The 25,800-nt window shown below is 41.9% G+C and overlaps 1 protein-coding gene across 1 annotated transcript in view; it reads left to right on the forward strand.

Annotated features, from left to right (window-relative positions):
- RabX1 (RAS oncogene family member RabX1) overlaps positions 1 to 25,800 on the forward strand; it is a 62,826-nt gene that overhangs the window by 4,514 nt on the left and 32,512 nt on the right. The window contains exon 2 of the mRNA XM_083136378.1: positions 9,557 to 9,654. Within this exon, the coding sequence (XP_082992504.1) occupies positions 9,612 to 9,654 (43 nt within the window). The 5' untranslated portion in view covers positions 9,557 to 9,611. The remainder of the gene's footprint in view (positions 1 to 9,556; positions 9,655 to 25,800) is intronic.

Here is a 25,800-nt window from a genome sequence, read left to right on the forward strand (position 1 = left end):
TAGAAGCAGGATGGCAGATACGGTGTGTCCTTCAGGGTTCGTGTTCAAAATGCTGTAGCCTATGTAGAAATTCGCTATGGCTGGTGAAAGTGGTGAACCCATGGCCACTCCGTTGGTTTGTTCATAATATTTCCCATTGTAAAGGAAATATGTCGAGCGTGTGGCGAAAGAGGTCTACTATGGTTGGTGGAAAGTGGCTCCCCAGAAGTTCTAATGTGTCTTTCACTGGAACTCTTGTAAACAAGGAGACAACGTCAAAGCTGACGAGGATGTCATTTTCGGAAACTTGAGTTTCTTCAGTTCCTGGATGAATTCAGTTTAGTTCTTGATATGATGTCCATTGTCCGAATAGAGGTTGAAGCAGGGATGTGAGGTATTTGACAAGGCGGAGGTAGGACTGGCTATAGCACTTACAATGGGTCTCAAGGGAACCCCTGCTTTGTGTATTTTTGGTAGGCCATATAATCTGAGAGGCTGGCTGCCATGGGCTTTCAGGTGTTTGCTGATGTCTTCAGTTAAGCCGGATTTCTTGAGAAGGTGGTATGTTTTCAGCTCCACTGATGCGGTGGGGTCCCCTGGTTAGATCTTTGTACGCGTGGTCACCTAGAAGTTCAGTGATCTTCTCCTGGTAGGCTACCGTAGGTAGTAGCACTGTTGCTTTCCCTTTGTCCGCCGGTAGAATCGTGATGTCTGAACGGAGTGGTTTCAGGGCTGTTCTTTCAGTTCTGGTAATGTTGGATTTTGTTAGGATCGCTCTCCTGAGGGTCCGGCGGACTTCTTCTTTGACGTCTAAAGGCTGGTCAATAACAGCTCGCTCTATGTCGAAAATTATGTCCTCGGTGGGTAAAGTTTCTGGTGTCGGAGCAAAATTCTGTCCCTTCTTCAATATGGAAGTTTGGGCATCGTCCAGTTGCTTGTCGGTGAAGTTGATGATGACCTTGTTCGTATCCAGTTGTGGTATACTGGGTCTTGAAGTCTGCTGCTTTGCGAACTTCTTGGCTTGTTTGGTGGTCAGCTTCAGTCGGAGTCTATCTGCTTGGCTTGATGTCACGATGTCAACCCATTCCCAGTCAGAAGGTGAAATCTGAGAAGAGATTTCGAGGTGTAATGAGAGTAGGGCACGATTGATGCGATCAAACTGTTGCCGGGTGTAGTGTATCCTTTTCTTCACCATGGGAAGGCTGGTGCGTTGAAGAATTTTGCTTTTGGCTGGAGAATAAAGACAAGCTTTTTTTTAATTTTCTTTTATATATAACTGTATCTTTAATCTGTTCCGCAACACTCCACCCTTACCGGGCCGCTTCTGGTAGGAAAAACCCAAATAAACAACTAAATAGGCTCCTTAGTCCTGGGTTCCCATCCCGTTCCTCACCAGAATGCTCGGAACCAAAGAATCAATCACAGGCAAGAACTTACTGAATTAATGTTGCAGGGTGATTGCTGAAAACTCGCAGAAATGGGCTTTATACATATCTATCTAAAACCGTACGTCACGCTTCAGGCATCTTTTTACCTGGTCAACGTTGGCGAGAATCTGTCACCAAGTTTTCTCATCAAGAAGAATCATGTTTGTCTCTGTTCTGAATTTATGAATTAATAATGGATAACCAGTGGTCGGAAGTAGCGCACTACTTGTAGCGTCGCTACTGTAGCTAGCTACAAAATTTGTAGTTGTAGCGGTAGCGAAGCTACAAAATTGCTGTAGTTGTAGCGAAAATTTCGCTACAGCTACATTATTTCTCTGCATTTTGAGGTAAATTTTTAATGTGGCAATAGCGTAAAAAAAAATTCGACAATAACGCTTACTTTTGCAGGAGGTTAACAAAGACAGTCTATTACATGGAAATACGTATAATCTAGATTATAAATATCTCAATATCGCGCATTATAGATATTTGCGTAATTTATTTCATTAATATCTGAATATTTCTTATATGCAGATAACTATCAGACATATATAAATTTATTCAGGCTAACAACTACATTTTTTTAGTTGCATTTTTTGAGTTTTGGGTAGAAACATGTCTCGCTTGCTGCACTGCTGGAAAAAATGCCACGTTTATGTCACCCCCGGAACAAATCCTGTGGATATCCATGGTGTAAGAGACAGTAAAATATCAATAATTACTGTGTAAAACACAACTTTCAGTGCAAAAACGAGGGACTCATTTTCAAGTACACTGACAAAGCATTAGTGCCAGCAATCAATGGCTCAGTATGTTAATAGTATTGATCATTGTCAGTATATATGATGTCAGCAGCAAGAAATTATTGTTACAAGAACGATAGACATACACTTTCTGGCATTACATTTATTTTCGTGATAATATTTGGTCACAAATTTTAAAATTACAATATGTTTAGAACACTCGGGTTTATGCGACAGTGTCAGTTTCCTCAATACATTTTATCATATTGTAAAGAGTACATACGAGTTATTGACTTTTTTTTTTGAAACTACAATTTTCTTTAGTTAATATACATAGTTTTCAAATTTATGTATTTTTCCTACTTTTGTGTCGTTTTTCTGTAACTTTTGCTAATCATGGCAATGAGGAAGAATGGTTTATTCAGTTATCATCTTATCTATAGTCACTTCCTGCCACTTTCGGCTAATTGTGAGAATGAAGAAGAATGATGAATGATGATGAGCAGTGTGGGGAGTGGAGGAGCAGGAGGATTCCATCCTCCCACTAGGAGTCTTTCCTAGTATTTATTTTTAGTCCACTTTATGCATAGATAAGCTGATCAAGACTGAAACAAACTTGGGGCCATTGGATTACAAGGCGACAGAATTTCCACTGTCTTTTCAAGGAAGCAATTCAAACATGAAAACTTACGTAAAGCATCGCTCCACCTGTTTCTACCATAAGAAGCATACAATACACCAGCTATCCCCAAGGTTTGGGTAAATCCCCCCGCAACTAGCATTCCATTTAAGTGCTAAGAAGATAGAATTGATAAATATCACATTTTTATCTTATTCCCATTTTGGACAACACGTTATAGTTAATTTCGATACATATGAAAAATTCCAATACATATTTAAAAAATAGTCAGCCACATAAATATTTTTGATACGACGACGAGAACAACACGCACACGTGTAAGAGCCCCATTTTCATTAATATTCCATGAGAGCAGCAGGGATATTTAATAAGAAAAATTATCATTATAAAGCATAGATTACCCTTCAATATGTTATAAAGCATAGTTTACCCCCGATATGTATGAATGTTCAGAATGCTGCCTTCATATCAGTCTATTAAATAATGAAATATTTGTTCTCAAGAAAAATATGTTGATATGTGAATATAGATACGTAATCCTACCAAATTTTATTTGTGTATAGTTGTATTCATTAATTTGGGTAACACCCTAATTGCAATATTCATATATCAAATTTGAATTGATATGCCTCTTGAATAGGTACGTTATTCTCAAACATTATAGTAAAATAAGTAACTGAAGTAACACTGCTATCAAAATTATCGAATGACGGGAATCATGATAATAAATAACAGAATCTATTTTCCAGTCAGTACAACTATCATACTAGGGGCTTCTTTTGAATATCCATGTGGTTGTTTTTAATTTTTTTATGCAGAAGTAGCGAATAGTGAACAGGAGTAGCGTAGCGAGCTACTTTTTAGTAAATGTAGTTGTAGCTGTAGCGAAGCTACATTCTGGAAGAGTAGCTGTAGCGAAGCTACTTTTAAAATGTAGCATTCTGATCACTGCGGATAACTGTATTTTGGAAAAAGTGATTCCGAAAGTCTGTTTGGTGCTGAAGACTGCTTATGGGACCGCAAAAGAGCATGCACCCCATCCTTTAATGAAACTGGTCTCCTTTTCCTATTGTACTATTTGGCCGATCTCTGACGATTTTTCAATTGATTTTCTTGTGCCAGTTTAATTGCTTTCTCCAATTTCTCCTGAAGATCAATTGCATACTGCATCCTGTCTTCCTTCATGGCGTCCCTCTCTCCCTCTTTTCCTTTGAAGGGCATCTTCCGGAGATCCATTCGTCTATGCAATTCACGACAAAAAAACAGACTACTCAGCTTCATCCTTGTTGATGAATTCACATGGTTTTTCACTGCGAATGCGATCGAATGTAAGTTTCCTGACCACTTGCTGTGTTCCATGCAAAACTTGGCTATCACTCTCTCTACTGTCTTAATTGCTGCTTCTGCGAGATCTGCTTCTGGGCATTATGGAGTAATGTAAACGGGTTTGCAGTTGATAGTCTTGAATACTTGACGAAACACACTTTGATATTCACTGGTAAACAACGATGGAAAGCTGTAAAAATGACAATATTTCAGTAAAATTGGAAATTGTCCTAGCCGTCACTGTTTTAAAGGGTGCCAAAAATATGTCTCTCATGAAAGAATCTTCAATGAGAAGTACGTAGTGATAATGCCCCCCAGAACTGGTCGGAAATGTTCCAAGCAAATCTCCATACAATTTCACTCCTGGGCATGGATGATTGCTACTTCTCATGAATCCCATCTTTTTAGAAGAATCTGGATTGTATCTCAAACAGGTGAGGCATGATCTGCAGTAATCTCTAACATTAGAATAAACATTTTTCCATGTAAACTATTCCAAAATCTTGAACAGAGTCTTAGCTGCCTCTGGGTGTGTGGCGTGAACTTCGTCATGGGATTTTCGCAGCACTTCCGGTTTCAAGGAATCCGGTGTCCAAATCTTTTGCTGCTGTCCAAACGCTGGAAACATCCCCTTCCCTTCTTCTATGTTTCTGTAGAGTATCCCGTCTTCATCCAGGTAAGAAGTACTCAGATGAGAATCGAAAACTTTCTTGTTCAATTTCTCATCCAATTGAACTTCCTTTCCCTTAAGGCATGCAATTAACAATGGCAAATAAGGGTCCTTCTTTTGCTCTCTTGCCCATAATCGCTTATCTTCTAAGTTGATATTGCAAGTTGTTATTTCATTTACTTCCAAGTTCCTTGCATTAGGTTCGATTGCTGATTGAGTGAAATCATTAATTTTGCCCCTAGGTTTGGGTGCTATATCTCCAAGAATTTAAACAGAAGCAGTGTCAGGGTTGTCTCACAAAAGACGTTTGAAGAAAACTGAGCAATAAAAGTCTTCATCTTCGTTGTCCTGTCCATCATCATTCGAAGTAGCTAGTGACATTACATCTTCCTTAATGTCAAGTTACTTTCTCTTGTTCTGCTCCCTGCTCAGCCCTGGCCATAAAACTTTTACCAGCGATCAGGTGATGTTGGGGATTCTCCTAAACAAATAATTTCTCTCAGACCCGTTGACCATAGAAAGTTACATTGAAAAAGACGTGTCCCACAGTGGTTGTTTTCCCCTCGGCTAACTGTACATTCAGCTTACTATGACGTAATTTCGCCCCCTTTTCCTCCAATTTCCGAAATAAAGACAAGCTCATACAGGATATATTAGTGCCGGTATTCATATACATTTGGATCTGAATGCCATTTATTTCTCCAATAACGAAAGGTTCCTGAATTTTACTATTTGACAGGCGCGTCTCACTGTCGCACTCTGTCCATCACATTCTTTTTACTCCGAAACATTATCTTGCGTTGCAGCTCTGTGAAAACTTGCCAGATGTGAAGTTGATTGACAAACGTAACACTTGCTTTCTTTGCCAGACATTCCTGGGTGGTCAGTAGTTGCTTTTGTCTAACTCGAAACAGAAGGGAGTTCCTTCCATAACCTAGAATATTTTGCAGGGTCCAAAACTTGTAACAGATCCTTCCCCGTGGCGCTACTCGCACCTCTAAGGTCAACCAGTCCCTCGGACTGAGGAGGTATGGTGCTTCTCAAGGCTTTCCTGTTCTGTCTCGTACTGACGAAACGTAGCATTTTCCAACATCTCTCCCTGTAACTTCAAAGCATACTCATGAAGATCTTTCATGCTGTTGAAATTCTCACATCTTAATCTCTCATGATACACAGGGTTACATTTACGTCGAATAAAATTAACCTTCTCTTCGACTGTAGCGGTGGATTTTGCCCTCTCGAGCCATCTATATATCTTGCGAGTATAGACTGCCAATGACTCGTTCTTTAGCTGAAAGCGAGAATCCAAGAATCGCTCTAATTCTCGTTCGTGATCCAACCCATGAAAATTCTTGAGCAACAAATCCCTGAATTGAACATATCCTTCAAAGGGTCTTGCAAAATGAAAGAACTCCTTCGCCTCTCCTTTTAACGCTAACAGAAGGTGATAAAGCAATAATTCCTATTCATTTATGCCCAAAAGATCCCTGTATGCATCCAGTTCATCCAAAAAGCTATGTAACTGTACTCTAATGTCGTCTGGAAGAATCCTCGACCTGGTTGTTACTGTAGCATTGTTTTCTGAACCCATTGTTGGCATCGAACTCGTTTCCCCAATAGAGGATGACTACGTAGACTGAGCTATTGTCAGCTATTTGACCCTTTTTCAGCAACCGTTATTCAGTTTCCCTCTCTTTGCCTGTGTTCTTCACACAAAAAAATCCAAGGACGAGACCCCAATAATTCTCTGTTCTTCAACACCCCACCCTTACTGGGTCGCTTCTTTCAGGAAAAACCCAAATAAACAACTAAATAGGCTCATTAGTCCTGGGTTCCCATCTCGTTCCTCACCAGAGTGCTCGGAACCAAGGAATCAACCACAGGCAAGAACTTACTGAATTAATGTTGCAGGGTGATTGCTGATGCAACGTCCGTCGGGTGCCTCCTACACACAATTACCACACACTAAACACTTCAATTAGGAGGATGGTTAAAAGTCTACCCATAATTGCTAACTTCTTACCAGTCGTTGAACATAGACTCAAGTATCTCAGGGCTTACTGGGATAGTGAAAGGTTACACCAGCTTTATATATATGGGTTTATTATAATCTCAATAAAAGAATGTCTGTTGGCACACGTGTCTTTACCTGTAACCCCTACATGCATTTTCTTGTACCACACCTTTGGTCTCGAAGAGATAAGGGGGGGGCAGGGAAAATCCAATTTATTCCCCACAGTGATGCACCAGGGGGAGTATAGGGACCTAATTTTATTTAGGGTGCTGATCGCTGCCGACATCACGGGCTCCCCTGTAAGAGGTAGTATATGTGTGGTACCCCCAACCACAGCTGGGAACTGGCCGTAGCCAGCTGGCACCTCCGACAAGCAGACGCTGGGCAAAGGATTAAAGGATGCCATGACACATCCGGCGCTAGCTGGGAATCTGCAAGCCAACCGGTGTAACCTGTACAAGGACGGCAGGTTAGGAAGGAGGTCCTGGTGCTCCCAGCCAAGTCGGGCAGGTAGAACCTGGCACCTATCAGTGCATGGGCGGCGAAAATCCTAACTATGAGTACGCGTTGCCAACTCACTTTTTGATTACATATTGCAAACTCCATACTGAAAATTATCATGGTTTCACCTTGAGAAAACACTAGTGATTGATTGATTGATTTAGTTTATTTTACTTCGCGTTTTGTGCCTCTTGGCTAATTTGCGAAGATGGGGATGAGTAATGAAATGATGAAATTGATGAATGGACATTCACAAACAACCAAGCCCGACCGGGATTCGAACCTGGGACCCTTGGCGTCGCAGCGCGATGTCCTAACCACTCGGCCACAGGGTCGGGCGAGAAAACACTAGTGGAAAAATCACTAGATGCACATGTTAACATAAACTAAAACTGTGTGCTTTTAGACAATACAATTAATAACGAGTTGAGCAGAACTCTGCAATACTAACAATGTGTTTAACCATGTAAAAGACAATTATTAACGTTTTTAAGAACAAGTTGGATTTAAACAAAGTGTATGCCTCAGAGGGACATTTAGCATGCATTCTTTAACCGAACCTTGTTAACAAAATTTAATATGGCGACTACGCAAGGTCGTTAAATGTGGGGACCACGCAGGGTCGTTACACTGAAAACTCCCAGAAATGGGCTTTATACATTTATTTACAATTCAACAAAAAAGGCTCCGATTCTTCCAATAATTCTCTAATTTACATTATTTACATTCCTCTAACTTGAGCCCCACGGCAGAACTGCCAAGTGGAAGCTAAGCATCGGCGGAACCACCTCTGGATGCTCTTTTCTCATGGGAGGCCACTGGAGACCGAAGATCACACTTCCTTCTACTATCCGTTTCACACACACTCTGTCCTGTCCTCTGTCAGAAGCCATATTTATACATGGGGAGGGCTGAAAGTTCAAATCTTATTGGCTCTTTTAAACTACACTAAACCATGGAAGACACCCAAGCATGCAGAGTTACACACAAAACAGAAAAAAAAGGAAACAAAAAACAAATACTGTTTGTAACAAATCAAACTAAAAATAAATGTCTGATGAAGGGAGCATGTGTTCTCCTGAAAAGTCACAATAATAACCGTAGACTACAAGAGAAATAAAACTACTACTTTTTAGAGAGGCTTCAGTGTTTGAAGTGATCCAAACTTTCAGCACAACGGTGACAAAGATCCAAGAAATATATCATGTGAAACTTTAAAGGGCTCTCCTGAAATAATGAAAAATTGGACATATAACATTTTCATTCTTAGTGGAATATTGTAAAGTCTGTTCAACACGTAATGTTTTGTCGACAGTCTTGCATGATGAGGTAAGTTTGATAGATAATACTGACACAAAACAGATGGCAACACTATTCATACTTTCTCGCGGTCTTTTCTTCAATCCTTCCAACAATACCATGGATGAATCATTATTGACAAGTATGATTTCAGTGTCTGGGGTGAGATAAAAAGAAAGAAAGTAATTTACACCGCTCATGGTGGTCTCGTGAATAGTTACTTAAGTGGGGTAAATTCTCGCATGTCAGTTTGCTTCATGAATTACGGCATAAACATGAGAATGGGCATAATTATTTACATATGGATATGAACACCTAGTGCAAATTATTAATGCTAGTAATCCCAGAAACTGAAAAAAACAACAAGAGAGTACTCATCAACATGACCCCGTGATTTTTTCTTTATAGGATATTCATATATTCTGAATCTGTTTTGATACCCTGTAAAGATTTATGAAGTAATATGTATAACATATGTGTATTATTTATGTATTATAATGTTTAATATATATTATTGCTATTTTAGTGTGTGGTTAACAAAAAGCACATTTTGGCATTCTTCTGTGACTTGGTCTTTCTGAAATATGTGTTTGACCTGAAAAACCTGAAATAACCTGTGTGTGAGAAAGTTAGGTAATTTTGAAAATTTATTTTGAATAGTATTGAATAAAGTGTATTCTCTTGAATAAAAAAGTTAATGGTTTTAAGTTCTTTTTGAAAATTACCAAGAAAAGTCAGCAATTTGTTTTGATATTTAGCATCTCTTTTCTGTCATTTTTGGCTAATTGCGAAGATGAGGATGAGTGAGACTGGGACTCTCACCCAGGAATGTGCTCAGCTACAGAACGGGAATGGAAACCCTATTCTTTGTTTCAGTGCTATATTTAATGTCTTAGTTTAATTTTACGTAGAATGCATATTAATGTGTGTTTAAATCTTATGATTTTTCCACAACAGGTGGTGATGCTGCAGTGGCTAAATTGCATAAAGCAATAGTAAAAATCTAATCACAATGATGACTCTTGAAGCAAAAGTTGTAGTTCTAGGATTCCAAGGTGAGTTTATTTTTTAATATCAACTACTTAACCACATGTAGAAATTTATTTATAATTTACAATAGAACATATAGTCTGGATATTGTGACTTCACCTGAACTCTAGGAGATAATCCAGATTAGTGTTGATGTTTTGTTTTTTTCATTTTTCTTTGTTTGTTTGAGTTTTGTTTTTAAGTACTTTGTGCACAGAAAGGCTAAACTCATTGATTTCTGTTGTCTATCATTTTAATTCATCTTGGTAAGTGGAAAGTGTGGTGCATAAAACACTGTAAAAGGTAACACCATGATTGCTCAGCAAACAATACCTATTATTATTATTGTTCATAATTTGATTTCCAATTGATTCAATATCATAGTTCAACGATATGCTACTTTTTGTAGTGACATCTTAAAGATGCAACCTTACTTATCCTAATGTGTTGCATTCCAGGAATCTTCACATTTTCATATTCTATTCAAGAGATGAAGCACAACCTTGAAGTATAGACTTTCCTGCTAAGTGCCAAAGATTTTTGTGGAATGCTGCATGTAGACATGAATTACAAAATAGAATGACTGTGCATATCCAAACAGTAAAGCTATGATATGTGAATAAATAAGGATGCTGAATAATCATTCACTCATACAAAAATAAAATAGTAATAATAAGTTGGCAATTATATAATTTATTATTACTTGATACTGTGGTGGGGCAATATGTAAATAACATGAAATTTGTTCTGAAGATTATTATTGATCATAAGAAAATATGTAGATTAACCCGGCATAGCTCATACAAATACAAACACAAGTAATAAATAACCTTCATGTATCTTATGGCCATAAGTAAATGTTTGTTGGGATCCCTTACCTTTTATTGTCACTTATGCGATGCACTTCCTCACACACACTGCTCCTACTTTAGATTGAAGGGGATGTCTGTGGTTCATTGTTGAAGGGGGGTAAAAGAGGATTGTTCACGGCTTCAGGTCAGGTTGGCTGATGTTCCGGTCACATGGTGTGTTCTGCTTCATGTATTGTTCAATAATCACATGGAAGTAGTTCCATTTACACAAAATTAAAACACACCTCTTCTTGCTGCACTGTGCTGTCAGCTGTCACAAATCGCACTTCACCTACTTTGGTTGCTGATGCTTCTGTGACGTGTTGTGATTAACACGGGGAAGTAGCTCGAATTACACAGGAACAAAACACCGCTCCTTCCGCTGCACGGTGCTGCCAGCTGCTCAACAGCCACACTTCACCTACTTTGATAACGTGTCTCCTTGCATCGCTGGATGCCATACGCAAAGTTTAGCCACACTTCGAAATACAGCTCCTCACTCCTCTCACCTCTATATCCTTGTGTCCCGTCTTTCCTCAAAGATGCCCAAACTTCCCCTGTGTTCTTCCAATGTTGCCGGTTTTAGCCTTGTACAGTGGCTCTAACAGACACACACAAACACACAAATACCCAAAAGGAAGAAAAAACTAAGAAAGAAAAAGGACACCCTAGCCAGCGTAACTTGCCTGAAGAGCCCGGTTCTCCCTCTCGCCATGCCAAGCAAGGGACTGGGTGCGACTTTGAAAAAAAACCTGGGAAACTAACTGATAAAAGAAAAACGAAAAGCCGAAATTAAATAATAAAAAATAAAAAAAATAATAAATTTAGGGTGGCACACCATCTCCCCCCTCAGATAATTAGGATAACGAATACGAAAATAGTATCATAATTATCTGAACCTATTTTCTTAAAGTTAAAATAAATGCTAAACCGGGGTAATGCCCCTTCTTTCCCCCCGGCTACGCAAAAAAAAAAAAAATAATAAACAAACCCACTAAAAGCATTCACAATAGCAATAATCACTCTTATTTTTAAAAAAAATAATAGAAAATGACACCAAAAAAAAATATTATATAATTGCATTCCCAAAATATGTTTACTCCTATTATTTACAGCTTTCCTTTTCTCCATTAACTCTTATACCCCTGCCTGGTAAACCTCGCCCGACAAGGTGCAAGGGAAAAGGGGAGGGGTTTTAGCTTCGACCTTTTTCTCCCTCCTTTCTGCAGGCCAGAGCCTCTTCTTTCCCAACCACTTGGGTTCACGCTCTCGAGGGTCCCTTTGTATTCGGAACAGCAGGTTGTCCTTGTCCCTTTGCCGATGTATAAGGTCGCAGGTTCGATGTATTATACACTGCAGCCTCTTTGTTACATTGAAAGTCCCATAACAAATATGCATTTGGGGCCACCCGTTTCTTTATTTGCAATGGGCCCACATAAAGGTGCACAAATTTCTTGCAAATTTCCTTTTGAACGTCCGAGAACGCAAATGACTTTCTTAAAACAATATCTCCTGCCTCGAAGGAGGTGAGCCTTGCCTTGTCATATTGCTTCTTGCGGTTCTTGGCTGCTCTTTCTACGTTTTCCTTTGCTCTCAGCAGCTTCCATTCATAGCGTGGGTCATCATTCAATGAGGGCAATTTAAAAAGTTTCTTGATCTCGTCGTCCGGTTTCCTGTTGAAAAACAATTTCACTGGAGCGAAGCCTGTGCAGGTATGAACTGCCAGATTTAAACACTTTACCATATCGGGGATGTGTTCCGGCCATTTCTTGTGGCTCCCATCTATACACAGCCTAAACAAGCGTGAGATCTCTCTCATGCATCGCTCGACGGGGTTCGACTGAGGATGCTTAGCGCTTATAAAGCGTGCCTCGATGTCTCTCGACTGAAGCTCTCTTTCCACAGCCTCGAGGTGAACTGAGTGCCCTTGTCTGTGAGAATAGTTCTCACATTGGGACACACTATCAAAAATTCGTTCACTTTTCCCAAAACGGCCTTTGTGGTGGCCTTTCTCAGAGGGTATATCGCGATGTATTTGCTAAACAAGCAGCACATAACGAGGCAATATTCCAAGCCGTACCTAGCCTTAGGCAGCGGCCCGTACAGGTCCACCGAGATCACCGCTCCCGGTTTGTCGGCGATCACGGGATGCATCGCTCCCTTCACTTCGTAATTAAGGTGCTTTGTCCTCAAGCAGAGGTCGCACTCGTTGACAAACCTTTTAATTTGATCCTTCATCTTTTTCCACGTGAAGTGTTCAGCAACAGCCCAGTGTGTCTTCTTTTGTCCAAAATGGCCCGGACCGTGATAAAATGCGATTAGCTCTTTGGCAACTTGCTTCGGAACGCACACTTTAAAGATTCCTCGCTCTCTTTTGCACAATGTTCTATCCTTCAAGGCATAATCTTCGAGCTTTCTCGCCCTTTTTCCATCTCCCGATTTCAACATCTCATCTCTTATTCTCCCAAGTTCAGGGTCCTCTTGTTGACGATTTGGCAACTCTCGCATGAATTCTACCAATTCAGGCGATGGCTTGAAGTGTATGTTCGCTATTACCTTGTGCGGCTCCTTTATTTCGTGAACGGTAGCGCTCCTTGTGCCGCTAGGGTAACGTGAAAAGAAGTCCGCCATGTTTTCTTCACCCTTGATGTACAGGACATCAAAATCGAATGACTGTAGGAACAATATCCATCTCGCTATTCGTGGGTTTGTTAACCTGCATGTGAATAAGAATTGTAGCGCCTTGTGATCCGTTCTGACAGTGAACTTTCTTCCCAGTAAATACACGGCGTTTTTCTGTATGCCATAAATAATAGCTAATAACTCCTTCTCCGTTATTGTGTACCTCGATTCGCAGTCGCTGAGGACGCGGCTGTGGCATGCAATCAGCCGAGGACCCCCTCCATCTTCTAACTGGTACAGCAGACTGCTGACAGCTTTGTCGGAAGCGTCTGTCTCCAGATACAGCGTCTTTCCAAGGAGAGGGCTACGGATTATCACATCCTGCAAATACGCACATTTTATCTTCTCGACTGCTTCCTGGTGCTTAGGCAACCAGACGTACGCCGCTCCCTTGCGAAGAAGTTCGAGAAGGGGCACCGTGAGCTCTGAATGATTCACCTGGAAAATCCTGTAAAACTGCAAGTGGGCTAAGAACGACTTCAGTTGCTTTGCGTTCTTTGGCCTGGGAAAATCATTGACGGTCTGTAGTTTCTCTGGGTCCTTCCTTATCCCGTCGGACAACACCTTGCATCCCAACAACGAAGCTTCCTGCCTTGCAAACTGGCAATTTTCTAATTTTAGCGTTAACCCTGCTTCTTTCAGTTTGGAAAAAATGACTTGCAAATGCTGCAAATGGTCCGAAAAATCATCATCGGCAAGAGAAATATCGTCACAGTAGGCCGCCATGAAATGACAAGTTTCATCATCCAACACTTGCCGCAAACACCTTATAGCGCTCGCTAACGCTGTCTTCAACCCAAAGCAGAAATGTGTACACAATGCCCTCGTACATAAAACCCACATATTGCTGGTGTTCTTCTTTAAGGCCGATTTGGAGAAAGAATTGCGATAGGTCAAGGCAAGAAATATATTTCTTTCCTTCAAATCTCTGAAGCACTTCTACTACGGAAGGGGAAGAGTCGTATTCTGGCTGTATCTCAAGTTGGTACCCCTGGAATCGAGACAAACTCTGACTGATTTTCCTCCCGGTTTTCTCATGCAAACAAGTGGATTCACGAATCGTGCCTTTGCTCTTTTGATAATACCCCACTGTAACCACTGCTTAATTTGTTTGCTTACATCCTCCCGGTACTGGTAAGGAATGGGATACACTTTCTGAGTGAAAGCTTTATCATCTATTACGTCGATTTCATGCTCGTATCCACGGACCAACCCTGGTTTGTTATCAAATATCTCGCGATATTCGAAAAGCAGCTCTCTTAATTTTATCCTTTGTTCAGGAGTCAACCCTTGCGCCCTTTCTACGCTCTCGTAAATTTGGATGTTGTAGCCCTAGTTTCTTCTATCGCGTGGCTCTGTGATTCTTTGGTCCCTCTCTCAAACCTTCTAAACGAATCTAGCAGCTGATCTTTATTCACGGAGTCCCTCTCGTATAAAGCTTCATTTGAAATTACATTCACATTGTGTACATCTCCCTCCATTACATTCTCGAAAGATTCTCGTCCTCCTTTTTCCCTAACCACCGAGTGATTTTCTTCACAAAATTGATCTCCCTCTACTAAAAACGCAGGCTCCTTCTCGTGCGGGCAGCTACATCCTTCAGCCCCGCACACGTTTCCTGTATTCGGACCCACAGGACCCATGGTTGACATAACTTCGTCCCCACAACGACAAATAGGCTCCATACAAGAGTAAACTATTCGGAAATTGTGCAACTCCTGACACGCCGCTGGCTCATTAAATGTTGAAAATTCTATTTCTGTGTACCCCTTCTCAGTTCTTAATTTTAAAACATGCTGCTCATAATTCAGGATTGCATGGTTATCCTCCATGAAATCAGTGCCCAACAAATTCGGCTTTACTAAATTTCTTATCACTAAGCAGTTTACATCTATTCCAGTCCCTCCAAAATTCATATTTAAATACGTCTGTGTGATTACTTTTGAAGCTTTAGTCCCGAATGCCGAGACAACTTTCAATCTGCCTACGGTGAGGCAAGGCAACCGTGGGTTAATTTTCAATAGCTCCAGCCATAAACTCTCGCTAACACATGAATGTGTAGCCCCCGTATCCACGACTGCATCATAATACTTTCCTTCTATAATCACATTAATTTCAGGCAACGACCTTGGGGTCTCTTTTCTCGAGGTCTGGGGTTCCTCTACAAATTCCTTTAAAACCGAGCATACATGCTTTACAGCAGTCTCGCACGAGTCGGCATCCCTATGGCTATCTTGAGAATCGCTTTCTTCGGGTTGACGTAAACAACTCTCAACCTGACCCGCAAAGCCCTCTCTCAACGTGCTCTCCCCTTGTCATGCTTCGTTGTCAGGAGGGGGTGGCCCCCTCCCACTCTGACTTTCAAACGTCATGGCGTTTATGTTAGGGAAATTTGGGGGTGATCCCTCCCCTCGGGCACTCCACCCCCCCCCCTTCTCCATCGTTGCCAAACGTCCAACCTACTTGTCGGTTTGGGCTCCGTCTTCCTCGTTGGAAACCTCCCCTCCCCCGAGAAGGTTGGTTGGAAGGGTTGTCAAATTCTCTCCTGCGTCCGTTGCCGTAATTGCCCCGTGACCGAGCTCCCCTCTCGGAGTTGCTTGGGCCTGGGTTCGCTTCCATAAAATTTATGGGTCTCAGACGATGACGTGGGGATGACTGACTCGAAGCACCGTAGTTCATTGTTTCCTGAAGTTCTTTCAGTAACCTGAGTAACTGACTGCTGGTGTCGATGGTCAACCCAAGGAAACTCCTCTGCACAAACAGGGGAAGTTGCTTTATCCCCAATCGAACCAAGGCCTTTTCACTCAGGGGTTCGGGAAGGATGGCATTCCTTTCGATGAGTTCCATGTAGTACTCACAATAAGTCTTCCCGCCCCCGGCAACATAGCGGTTCGTGAAAATCTCAGCTTTCAGGCGCAATAATTTTTCTTCAGATATGAAATATGACGCAAACAGTTCCCTGAAGGTGGCAAAATCTCTGCATTGCTTTCTGTTAACGTTGAACCAGCTGAGCGCGGCCCCTTTCAATGACAAGCTCGCCACGCCTACCTGTTGTTCAGCCGGGATTCGAGCCAGGTTTATGTAAGTTTCCAGCTCCATGAGATAAGAGCTGGCTCTCACTTCATTCTCCGAACCAGAAAAGCTTGGCAAGCGCATGTCCCTGTGCAAGTACACATTGGTTGTACTACTATCGCTGCTCGCCGCAGGGGATGCCGCGAGCAACTGTTCGCTCGCCTCTCCCGAACCCTGGACTTCGTTCAAGCGGGCGTTTAATGCTTCTATTTCTTCCCTTAAATCATTTTTTAGCCGCCTTTCATGACGCTGCAAAACTCCATTAATCTGCTGCGCAACATTTTGTCGAACCTCCTCTGCTACATTTTCCTGAAGCTCTGCTACAGACTGCCTTATTTCGGCCGCATTTTGCCTACATACCTCCGGTTCGCACCCGGAAACAGCCGCCAATCCCTCGCTTAAATTTCCTACAGTTTCTTCTAAAGTACTGGTTCTTACGACAAGCTGATCCACAATTTTCCGTGTCCCTGCGCTACCTTTTGCCACATTATCTATCCTACGGGTCAGATTTCTTTCCATTTCAGATTGCGACTTTTCGAACCGACGCGCCTGTTCCTCCATCCCTTCTCTAAATTCTCTCCGTAATTCTCTCATTTCCTGCTTGAAATCCATCATCATTCTTGCGAGGTCATTTAATGTAATCGGGGCAGCTTCCTCCCTTTCAGATTCAGACTCCATACTCCTGTCCCCAGTATTTTCCGTATCCCGTTCTAAATGCCCTAAATTTTGTACATCCTCTTCTAAATTTTTTGTGACCTGATTAGCCTCGATGAAACTAGAAATTCGCGTTTGCTCCCTCGTTAAAACCATGATTGTCCCAAACAATACAAAGAAAACATAAAATAACTCTATAAATGCCTTAAAAGAAAAACTATGATAAACGAAACTTACAAAAAAAATAAATTGAAAATGACTCACAAAGCATTACTGTTTTTAGTGGATTTCTCCCCTTTGCTAAGAAGAAAAAAAAACACCCGCATTATTTAGGAAAAAGTAATATTTAAGAAAATTGGCCAAATGATGTGCCTGAATGTAAGGAACTTCCCCTTCAATTTAAATAAAATTTCATCAATCCAGTCGCTTGGGTGGCTTGACAAAAGACAAACCGGAAAATAAGTTTGAAAGCTAAACAAAGCATGACTGATACTGGCTACTGACAACATAAGTTAGTTGCTGCTATCAAGATGAAAATATGCTAATTTTACTGATAAAGTTTTGAACAAAAATTGTCCTTTCTTTTGTTTAACCCTAACCATCGGTGGTAATCGTGCCCCACGTTGGGCGCCAGTTGTGGTGGGGCAATATGTAAATAACATGAAATTTGTTCTGAAGATTATTATTGATCTTAAGAAAATATGTAGATTAACCCGGCATAGCTCATACAAATACAAACACAAGTAATAAATAACCTTCATGTATCTTATGGCCATAAGTAAATGTTTGTTGGGATCCCTTACCTTTTATTGTCACTTATGCGATGCACTTCCTCACACACACTGCTCCTACTTTAGATTGAAGGGGATGTCTGTGGTTCATTGTTGAAGGGGGGTAAAAGAGGATTGTTCACGGCTTCAGGTCAGGTTGGCTGATGTTCCGGTCACATGGTGTGTTCTGCTTCATGTATTGTTCAATAATCACATGGAAGTAGTTCCATTTACACAAAATTAAAACACACCTCTTCTTGCTGCACTGTGCTATCAGCTGTCACAAATCGCACTTCACCTACTTTGGTAGCTGATGCTTCTGTGACGTGTTGTGATTAACACGGGGAAGTAGCTCGAATTACACAGGAACAAAACACCGCTCCTTCCGCTGCACGGTGCTGCCAGCTGCTCAACAGCCACACTTCACCTACTTTGATAACGTGTCTCCTTGCATCGCTGGATGCCATACGCAAAGTTTAGCCACACTTCGAAATACAGCTCCTCACTCCTCTCACCTCTATATCCTTGTGTCCCGTCTTTCCTCAAAGATGCCCAAACTTCCCCTGTGTTCTTCCAATGTTGCCGGTTTTAGCCTTGTACAGTGGCTCTAACAGACACACACAAACACACAAATACCCAAAAGGAAGAAAAAACTAAGAAAGAAAAAGGACACCCTAGCCAGCGTAACTTGCCTGAAGAGCCCGGTTCTCCCTCTCGCCATGCCAAGCAAGGGACTGGGTGCGACTTTGAAAAAAAACCTGGGAAACTAACTGATAAAAGAAAAATGAAAAGCCGAAATTAAATAATAAAAAATAAAAAAAATAATAAATTTAGGGTGGCACTACATCTCCCCCCTCAGATAATTAGGATAACGAATACGAAAATAGTATCATAATTATCTGAACCTATTTTCTTAAAGTTAAAATAAATGCTAAACCGGGGTAATGCCCCTTCTTTCCCCCCGGCTACGCAAAAAAAAAAAATAATAAACAAACCCACTAAAAGCATTCACAATAGCAATAATCACTCTTATTTTTAAAAAAAATAATAGAAAATGACACCAAAAAAAAATATTATATAATTGCATTCCCAAAATATGTTTACTCCTATTATTTACAGCTTTCCTTTTCTCCATTAACTCTTATACCCCTGCCTGGTAAACCTCGCCCGACAAGGTGCAAGGGAAAAGGGGAGGGGTTTTAGCTTCGACCTTTTTCTCCCTCCTTTCTGCAGGCCAGAGCCTCTTCTTTCCCAACCACTTGGGTTCACGCTCTCGAGGGTCCCTTTGTATTCGGAACAGCAGGTTGTCCTTGTCCCTTTGGCGATGTATAAGGTCGCAGGTTCGATGTATTATACACTGCAGCCTCTTTGTTACATTGAAAGTCCCATAACAAATATGCATTTGGGGCCACCCGTTTCTTTATTTGCAATGGGCCCACATAAAGGTGCACAAATTTCTTGCAAATTTCCTTTTGAACGTCCGAGAACGCAAATGACTTTCTTAAAACAATATCTCCTGCCTCGAAGGAGGTGAGCCTTGCCTTGTCATATTGCTTCTTGCGGTTCTTGGCTGCTCTTTCTACGTTTTCCTTTGCTCTCAGCAGCTTCCATTCATAGCGTGGGTCATCATTCAATGAGGGCAATTTAAAAAGTTTCTTGATCTCGTCGTCCGGTTTCCTGTTGAAAAACAATTTCACTGGAGCGAAGCCTGTGCAGGTATGAACTGCCAGATTTAAACACTTTACCATATCGGGGATGTGTTCCGGCCATTTCTTGTGGCTCCCATCTATACACAGCCTAAACAAGCGTGAGATCTCTCTCATGCATCGCTCGACGGGGTTCGACTGAGGATGCTTAGCGCTTATAAAGCGTGCCTCGATGTCTCTCGACTGAAGCTCTCTTTCCACAGCCTCGAGGTGAACTGAGTGCCCTTGTCTGTGAGAATAGTTCTCACATTGGGACACACTATCAAAAATTCGTTCACTTTTCCCAAAACGGCCTTTGTGGTGGCCTTTCTCAGAGGGTATATCGCGATGTATTTGCTAAACAAGCAGCACATAACGAGGCAATATTCCAAGCCGTACCTAGCCTTAGGCAGCGGCCCGTACAGGTCCACCGAGATCACCGCTCCCGGTTTGTCGGCGATCACGGGATGCATCGCTCCCTTCACTTCGTAATTAAGGTGCTTTGTCCTCAAGCAGAGGTCGCACTCGTTGACAAACCTTTTAATTTGATCCTTCATCTTTTTCCACGTGAAGTGTTCAGCAACAGCCCAGTGTGTCTTCTTTTGTCCAAAATGGCCCGGACCGTGATAAAATGCGATTAGCTCTTTGGCAACTTGCTTCGGAACGCACACTTTAAAGATTCCTCGCTCTCTTTTGCACAATGTTCTATCCTTCAAGGCATAATCTTCGAGCTTTCTCGCCCTTTTTCCATCTCCCGATTTCAACATCTCATCTCTTATTCTCCCAAGTTCAGGGTCCTCTTGTTGACGATTTGGCAACTCTCGCATGAATTCTACCAATTCAGGCGATGGCTTGAAGTGTATGTTCGCTATTACCTTGTGCGGCTCCTTTATTTCGTGAACGGTAGCGCTCCTTGTGCCGCTAGGGTAACGTGAAAAGAAGTCCGCCATGTTTTCTTCACCCTTGATGTACAGGACATCAAAATCGAATGACTGTAGGAACAATATCCATCTCGCTATTCGTGGGTTTGTTAACCTGCATGTGAATAAGAATTGTAGCGCCTTGTGATCCGTTCTGACAGTGAACTTTCTTCCCAGTAAATACACGGCGTTTTTCTGTATGCCATAAATAATAGCTAATAACTCCTTCTCCGTTATTGTGTACCTCGATTCGCAGTCGCTGAGGACGCGGCTGTGGCATGCAATCAGCCGAGGACCCCCTCCATCTTCTAACTGGTACAGCAGACTGCTGACAGCTTTGTCGGAAGCGTCTGTCTCCAGATACAGCGTCTTTCCAAGGAGAGGGCTACGGATTATCACATCCTGCAAATACGCACATTTTATCTTCTCGACTGCTTCCTGGTGCTTAGGCAACCAGACGTACGCCGCTCCCTTGCGAAGAAGTTCGAGAAGGGGCACCGTGAGCTCTGAATGATTCACCTGGAAAATCCTGTAAAACTGCAAGTGGGCTAAGAACGACTTCAGTTGCTTTGCGTTCTTTGGCCTGGGAAAATCATTGACGGTCTGTAGTTTCTCTGGGTCCTTCCTTATCCCGTCGGACAACACCTTGCATCCCAACAACGAAGCTTCCTGCCTTGCAAACTGGCAATTTTCTAATTTTAGCGTTAACCCTGCTTCTTTCAGTTTGGAAAAAATGACTTGCAAATGCTGCAAATGGTCCGAAAAATCATCATCGGCAAGAGAAATATCGTCACAGTAGGCCGCCATGAAATGACAAGTTTCATCATCCAACACTTGCCGCAAACACCTTATAGCGCTCGCTAACGCTGTCTTCAACCCAAAGCAGAAATGTGTACACAATGCCCTCGTACATAAAACCCACATATTGCTGGTGTTCTTCTTTAAGGCCGATTTGGAGAAAGAATTGCGATAGGTCAAGGCAAGAAATATATTTCTTTCCTTCAAATCTCTGAAGCACTTCTACTACGGAAGGGGAAGAGTCGTATTCTGGCTGTATCTCAAGTTGGTACCCCTGGAATCGAGACAAACTCTGACTGATTTTCCTCCCGGTTTTCTCATGCAAACAAGTGGATTCACGAATCGTGCCTTTGCTCTTTTGATAATACCCCACTGTAACCACTGCTTAATTTGTTTGCTTACATCCTCCCGGTACTGGTAAGGAATGGGATACACTTTCTGAGTGAAAGCTTTATCATCTATTACGTCGATTTCATGCTCGTATCCACGGACCAACCCTGGTTTGTTATCAAATATCTCGCGATATTCGAAAAGCAGCTCTCTTAATTTTATCCTTTGTTCAGGAGTCAACCCTTGCGCCCTTTCTACGCTCTCGTAAATTTGGATGTTGTAGCCCTAGTTTCTTCTATCGCGTGGCTCTGTGATTCTTTGGTCCCTCTCTCAAACCTTCTAAACGAATCTAGCAGCTGATCTTTATTCACGGAGTCCCTCTCGTATAAAGCTTCATTTGAAATTACATTCACATTGTGTACATCTCCCTCCATTACATTCTCGAAAGATTCTCGTCCTCCTTTTTCCCTAACCACCGAGTGATTTTCTTCACAAAATTGATCTCCCTCTACTAAAAACGCAGGCTCCTTCTCGTGCCGGCAGCTACATCCTTCAGCCCCGCACACGTTTCCTGTATTCGGACCCACAGGACCCATGGTTGACATAACTTCGTCCCCACAACGACAAATAGGCTCCATACAAGAGTAAACTATTCGGAAATTGTGCAACTCCTGACACGCCGCTGGCTCATTAAATGTTGAAAATTCTATTTCTGTGTACCCCTTCTCAGTTCTTAATTTTAAAACATGCTGCTCATAATTCAGGATTGCATGGTTATCCTCCATGAAATCAGTGCCCAACAAAATCGGCTTTACTAAATTTCTTATCACTAAGCAGTTTACATCTATTCCAGTCCCTCCAAAATTCATATTTAAATACGTCTGTGTGATTACTTTTGAAGCTTTAGTCCCGAATGCCGAGACAACTTTCAATCTGCCTACGGTGAGGCAAGGCAACCGTGGGTTAATTTTCAATAGCTCCAGCCATAAACTCTCGCTAACACATGAATGTGTAGCCCCCGTATCCACGACTGCATCATAATACTTTCCTTCTATAATCACATTAATTTCAGGCAACGACCTTGGGGTCTCTTTTCTCGAGGTCTGGGGTTCCTCTACAAATTCCTTTAAAACCGAGCATACATGCTTTACAGCAGTCTCGCACGAGTCGGCATCCCTATGGCTATCTTGAGAATCGCTTTCTTCGGGTTGACGTAAACAACTCTCAACCTGACCCGCAAAGCCCCCTCTCAACGTGCTCTCCCCTTGTCATGCTTCGTTGTCAGGAGGGGGTGGCCCCCTCCCACTCTGACTTTCAAACGTCATGGCGTTTATGTTAGGGAAATTTGGGGGTGATCCCTCCCCTCGGGCACTCCACCCCCCCCCCTTCTCCATCGTTGCCAAACGTCCAACCTACTTGTCGGTTTGGGCTCCGTCTTCCTCGTTGGAAACCTCCCCTCCCCCGAGAAGGTTGGTTGGAAGGGTTGTCAAATTCTCTCCTGCGTCCGTTGCCGTAATTGCCCCGTGACCGAGCTCCCCTCTCGGAGTTGCTTGGGCCTGGGTTCGCTTCCATAAAATTTATGGGTCTCAGACGATGACGTGGGGATGACTGACTCGAAGCACCGTAGTTCATTGTTTCCTGAAGTTCTTTCAGTAACCTGAGTAACTGACTGCTGGTGTCGATGGTCAACCCAAGGAAACTCCTCTGCACAAACAGGGGAAGTTGCTTTATCCCCAATCGAACCAAGGCCTTTTCACTCAGGGGTTCGGGAAGGATGGCATTCCTTTCGATGAGTTCCATGTAGTACTCACAATAAGTCTTCCCGCCCCCGGCAACATAGCGGTTCGTGAAAATCTCAGCTTTCAGGCGCAATAATTTTTCTTCAGATATGAAATATGACGCAAACAGTTCCCTGAAGGTGGCAAAATCTCTGCATTGCTTTCTGTTAACGTTGAACCAGCTGAGCGCGGCCCCTTTCAATGACAAGCTCGCCACGCCTACCTGTTGTTCAGCCGGGATTCGAGCCAGGTTTATGTAAGTTTCCAGCTCCATGAGATAAGAGCTGGCTCTCACTTCATTCTCCGAACCAGAAAAGCTTGGCAAGCGCATGTCCCTGTGCAAGTACACATTGGTTGTACTACTATCGCTGCTCGCCGCAGGGGATGCCGCGAGCAACTGTTCGCTTGCCTCTCCCGAACCCTGGACTTCGTTCAAGCGGGCGTTTAATGCTTCTATTTCTTCCCTTAAATCATTTTTTAGCCGCCTTTCATGACGCTGCAAAACTCCATTAATCTGCTGCGCAACATTTTGTCGAACCTCCTCTGCTACATTTTCCTGAAGCTCTGCTACAGACTGCCTTATTTCGGCCGCATTTTGCCTACATACCTCCGGTTCGCACCCGGAAACAGCCGCCAATCCCTCACTTAAATTTCCTACAGTTTCTTCTAAAGTACTGGTTCTTACGACAAGCTGATCCACAATTTTCCGTGTCCCTACGCTACCTTTTGCCACATTATTTATCCTACGGGTCAGATTTCTTTTCATTTCAGATTGCGACTTTTCGAACCGACGTGCCTGTTCCTCCATCCCTTCTCTAAATTCTCTCCGTAATTCTCTCATTTCCTGCTTGAAATCCATCATCATTCTTGCGAGGTCATTTAATGTAATCGGGGCAGCTTCCTCCCTTTCAGATTCAGACTCCATACTCCTGTCCCCAGTATTTTCCGTATCCCGTTCTAAATGCCCTAAATTTTGTACATCCTCTTCTAAATTTTTTGTGACCTGATTAGCCTCGATGAAACTAGAAATTCGCGTTTGCTCCCTCGTTAAAACCATGACTGTTCCAAACAATACAAAGAAAACATAAAATAACTCTATAAATGCCTTAAAAGAAAAATTATGATAAACGAAACTTACAAAAAAAATAAATTGAAAATGACTCACAAAGCATTACTGTTTTTAGTGGATTTCTCCCCTTTGCTAAGAAGAAAGAAAACACCCGCATTATTTAGGAAAAAGTAATATTTAAGAAAATTGGCCAAATGATGTGCCTGAATGTAAGGAACTTCCCCTTCAATTTAAATAAAATTTCATCAATCCAGTCGCTTGGGTGGCTTGACAAAAGACAAACCGGAAAATAAGTTTGAAAGCTAAACAAAGCATGACTGATACTGGCTACTGACAACATAAGTTAGTTGCTGATATCAAGATGAAAATATGCTAATTTTACTGATAAAGTTTTGAACAAAAATTGTCCTTTCTTTTGTTTAAGCCTAAACATCTGTGTAGGTATAGGAGGCAAGTTCTCGGTGTTTTGGAATCACGATATAATACGAATTCTGTCATTTTTAGAATAACACAGAATTTTACACATTAATGCAAAAAACGCCACAAAATATGCAATATAAACTGGGGATAACACTTATTTTGTTAAAAAAAATAGCTGAAGCGCTTTCTGTCATTTGTAGTCTAGCTGGTGATAGTTCGATTCAAGAGATTATCACGCTTCTTTATTGCAGTTCAGCACAGATATGACTGACTGTGTTTCATCTCGTATAGAATTCGCTCGGAGGGGATGGGGGGGAGGAAGATCTTCCCAGAAAGAAAACTTCGTAGGAAGGGGCAAATTTTCAGGGAGAAGCAGCTGTTGTGTTTCGGAGGGGAGGGGGTGTATGTGTGTGTACACAAAACTGTATTTTGAGGTTGCAGAGGGGAGTGATTTTTTGGCATTGTTAGGGAAATGTGATGTGTATGATTATGTTCAAAGATTTGGGTGTTATCATTCAATAAACATTTCATATTTAGTGGCTGATGAGATGAAATAGTTTTCCAAATGGAAGAAATTTGGACATTTCATACAAAGGTAAGTCATAACTTTTTTGTTATTAAAACTAAAATTTGTCTCAATTTTCTGGAACTAAAACAATGTGAAAATCTTAAGCATAGAAGAAACAGTAAAGATAACACCAAATTTTGACCTACACCATGAAAAATAACACCGAACTGCAGTAAAAAAATAACACCAAAATTTAGGGGAAAATAAAATGAAAACTTCACGTCCCTATTTATGATATATTGACATGTACAGGCAGTGACAATGCTAGAGGAGCAGAATAAAACAAAAAAACAAAACAAGAAATGGCTCTGACAGAATCTGCTCCAGTGAAATACATTATAATTATTACCTGCCTGATGCATTATTGATTAGCACCCTGCACTTGATCAGGATAAATCCCTGACAGAAACATTTTTCACTCATGCAGTGTCTATGTATCACCTCACCACTGCACCATAACCATCATCACCATCCTTCATCATTTCCAGTCGGCATAGAAGTGAAACCGCCTCATCCAAGCACAGATCCACGGGGAGTGCAATAGGGGTGATTGCCCCTCCCAATTGCCAGATTTT

Source organism: Lepisma saccharinum, chromosome 1 (assembly GCF_977018435.1).
Source record: "Lepisma saccharinum chromosome 1, izLepSacc3.1, whole genome shotgun sequence".
Classification (NCBI taxonomy): domain Eukaryota; kingdom Metazoa; phylum Arthropoda; class Insecta; order Zygentoma; family Lepismatidae; genus Lepisma; species Lepisma saccharinum.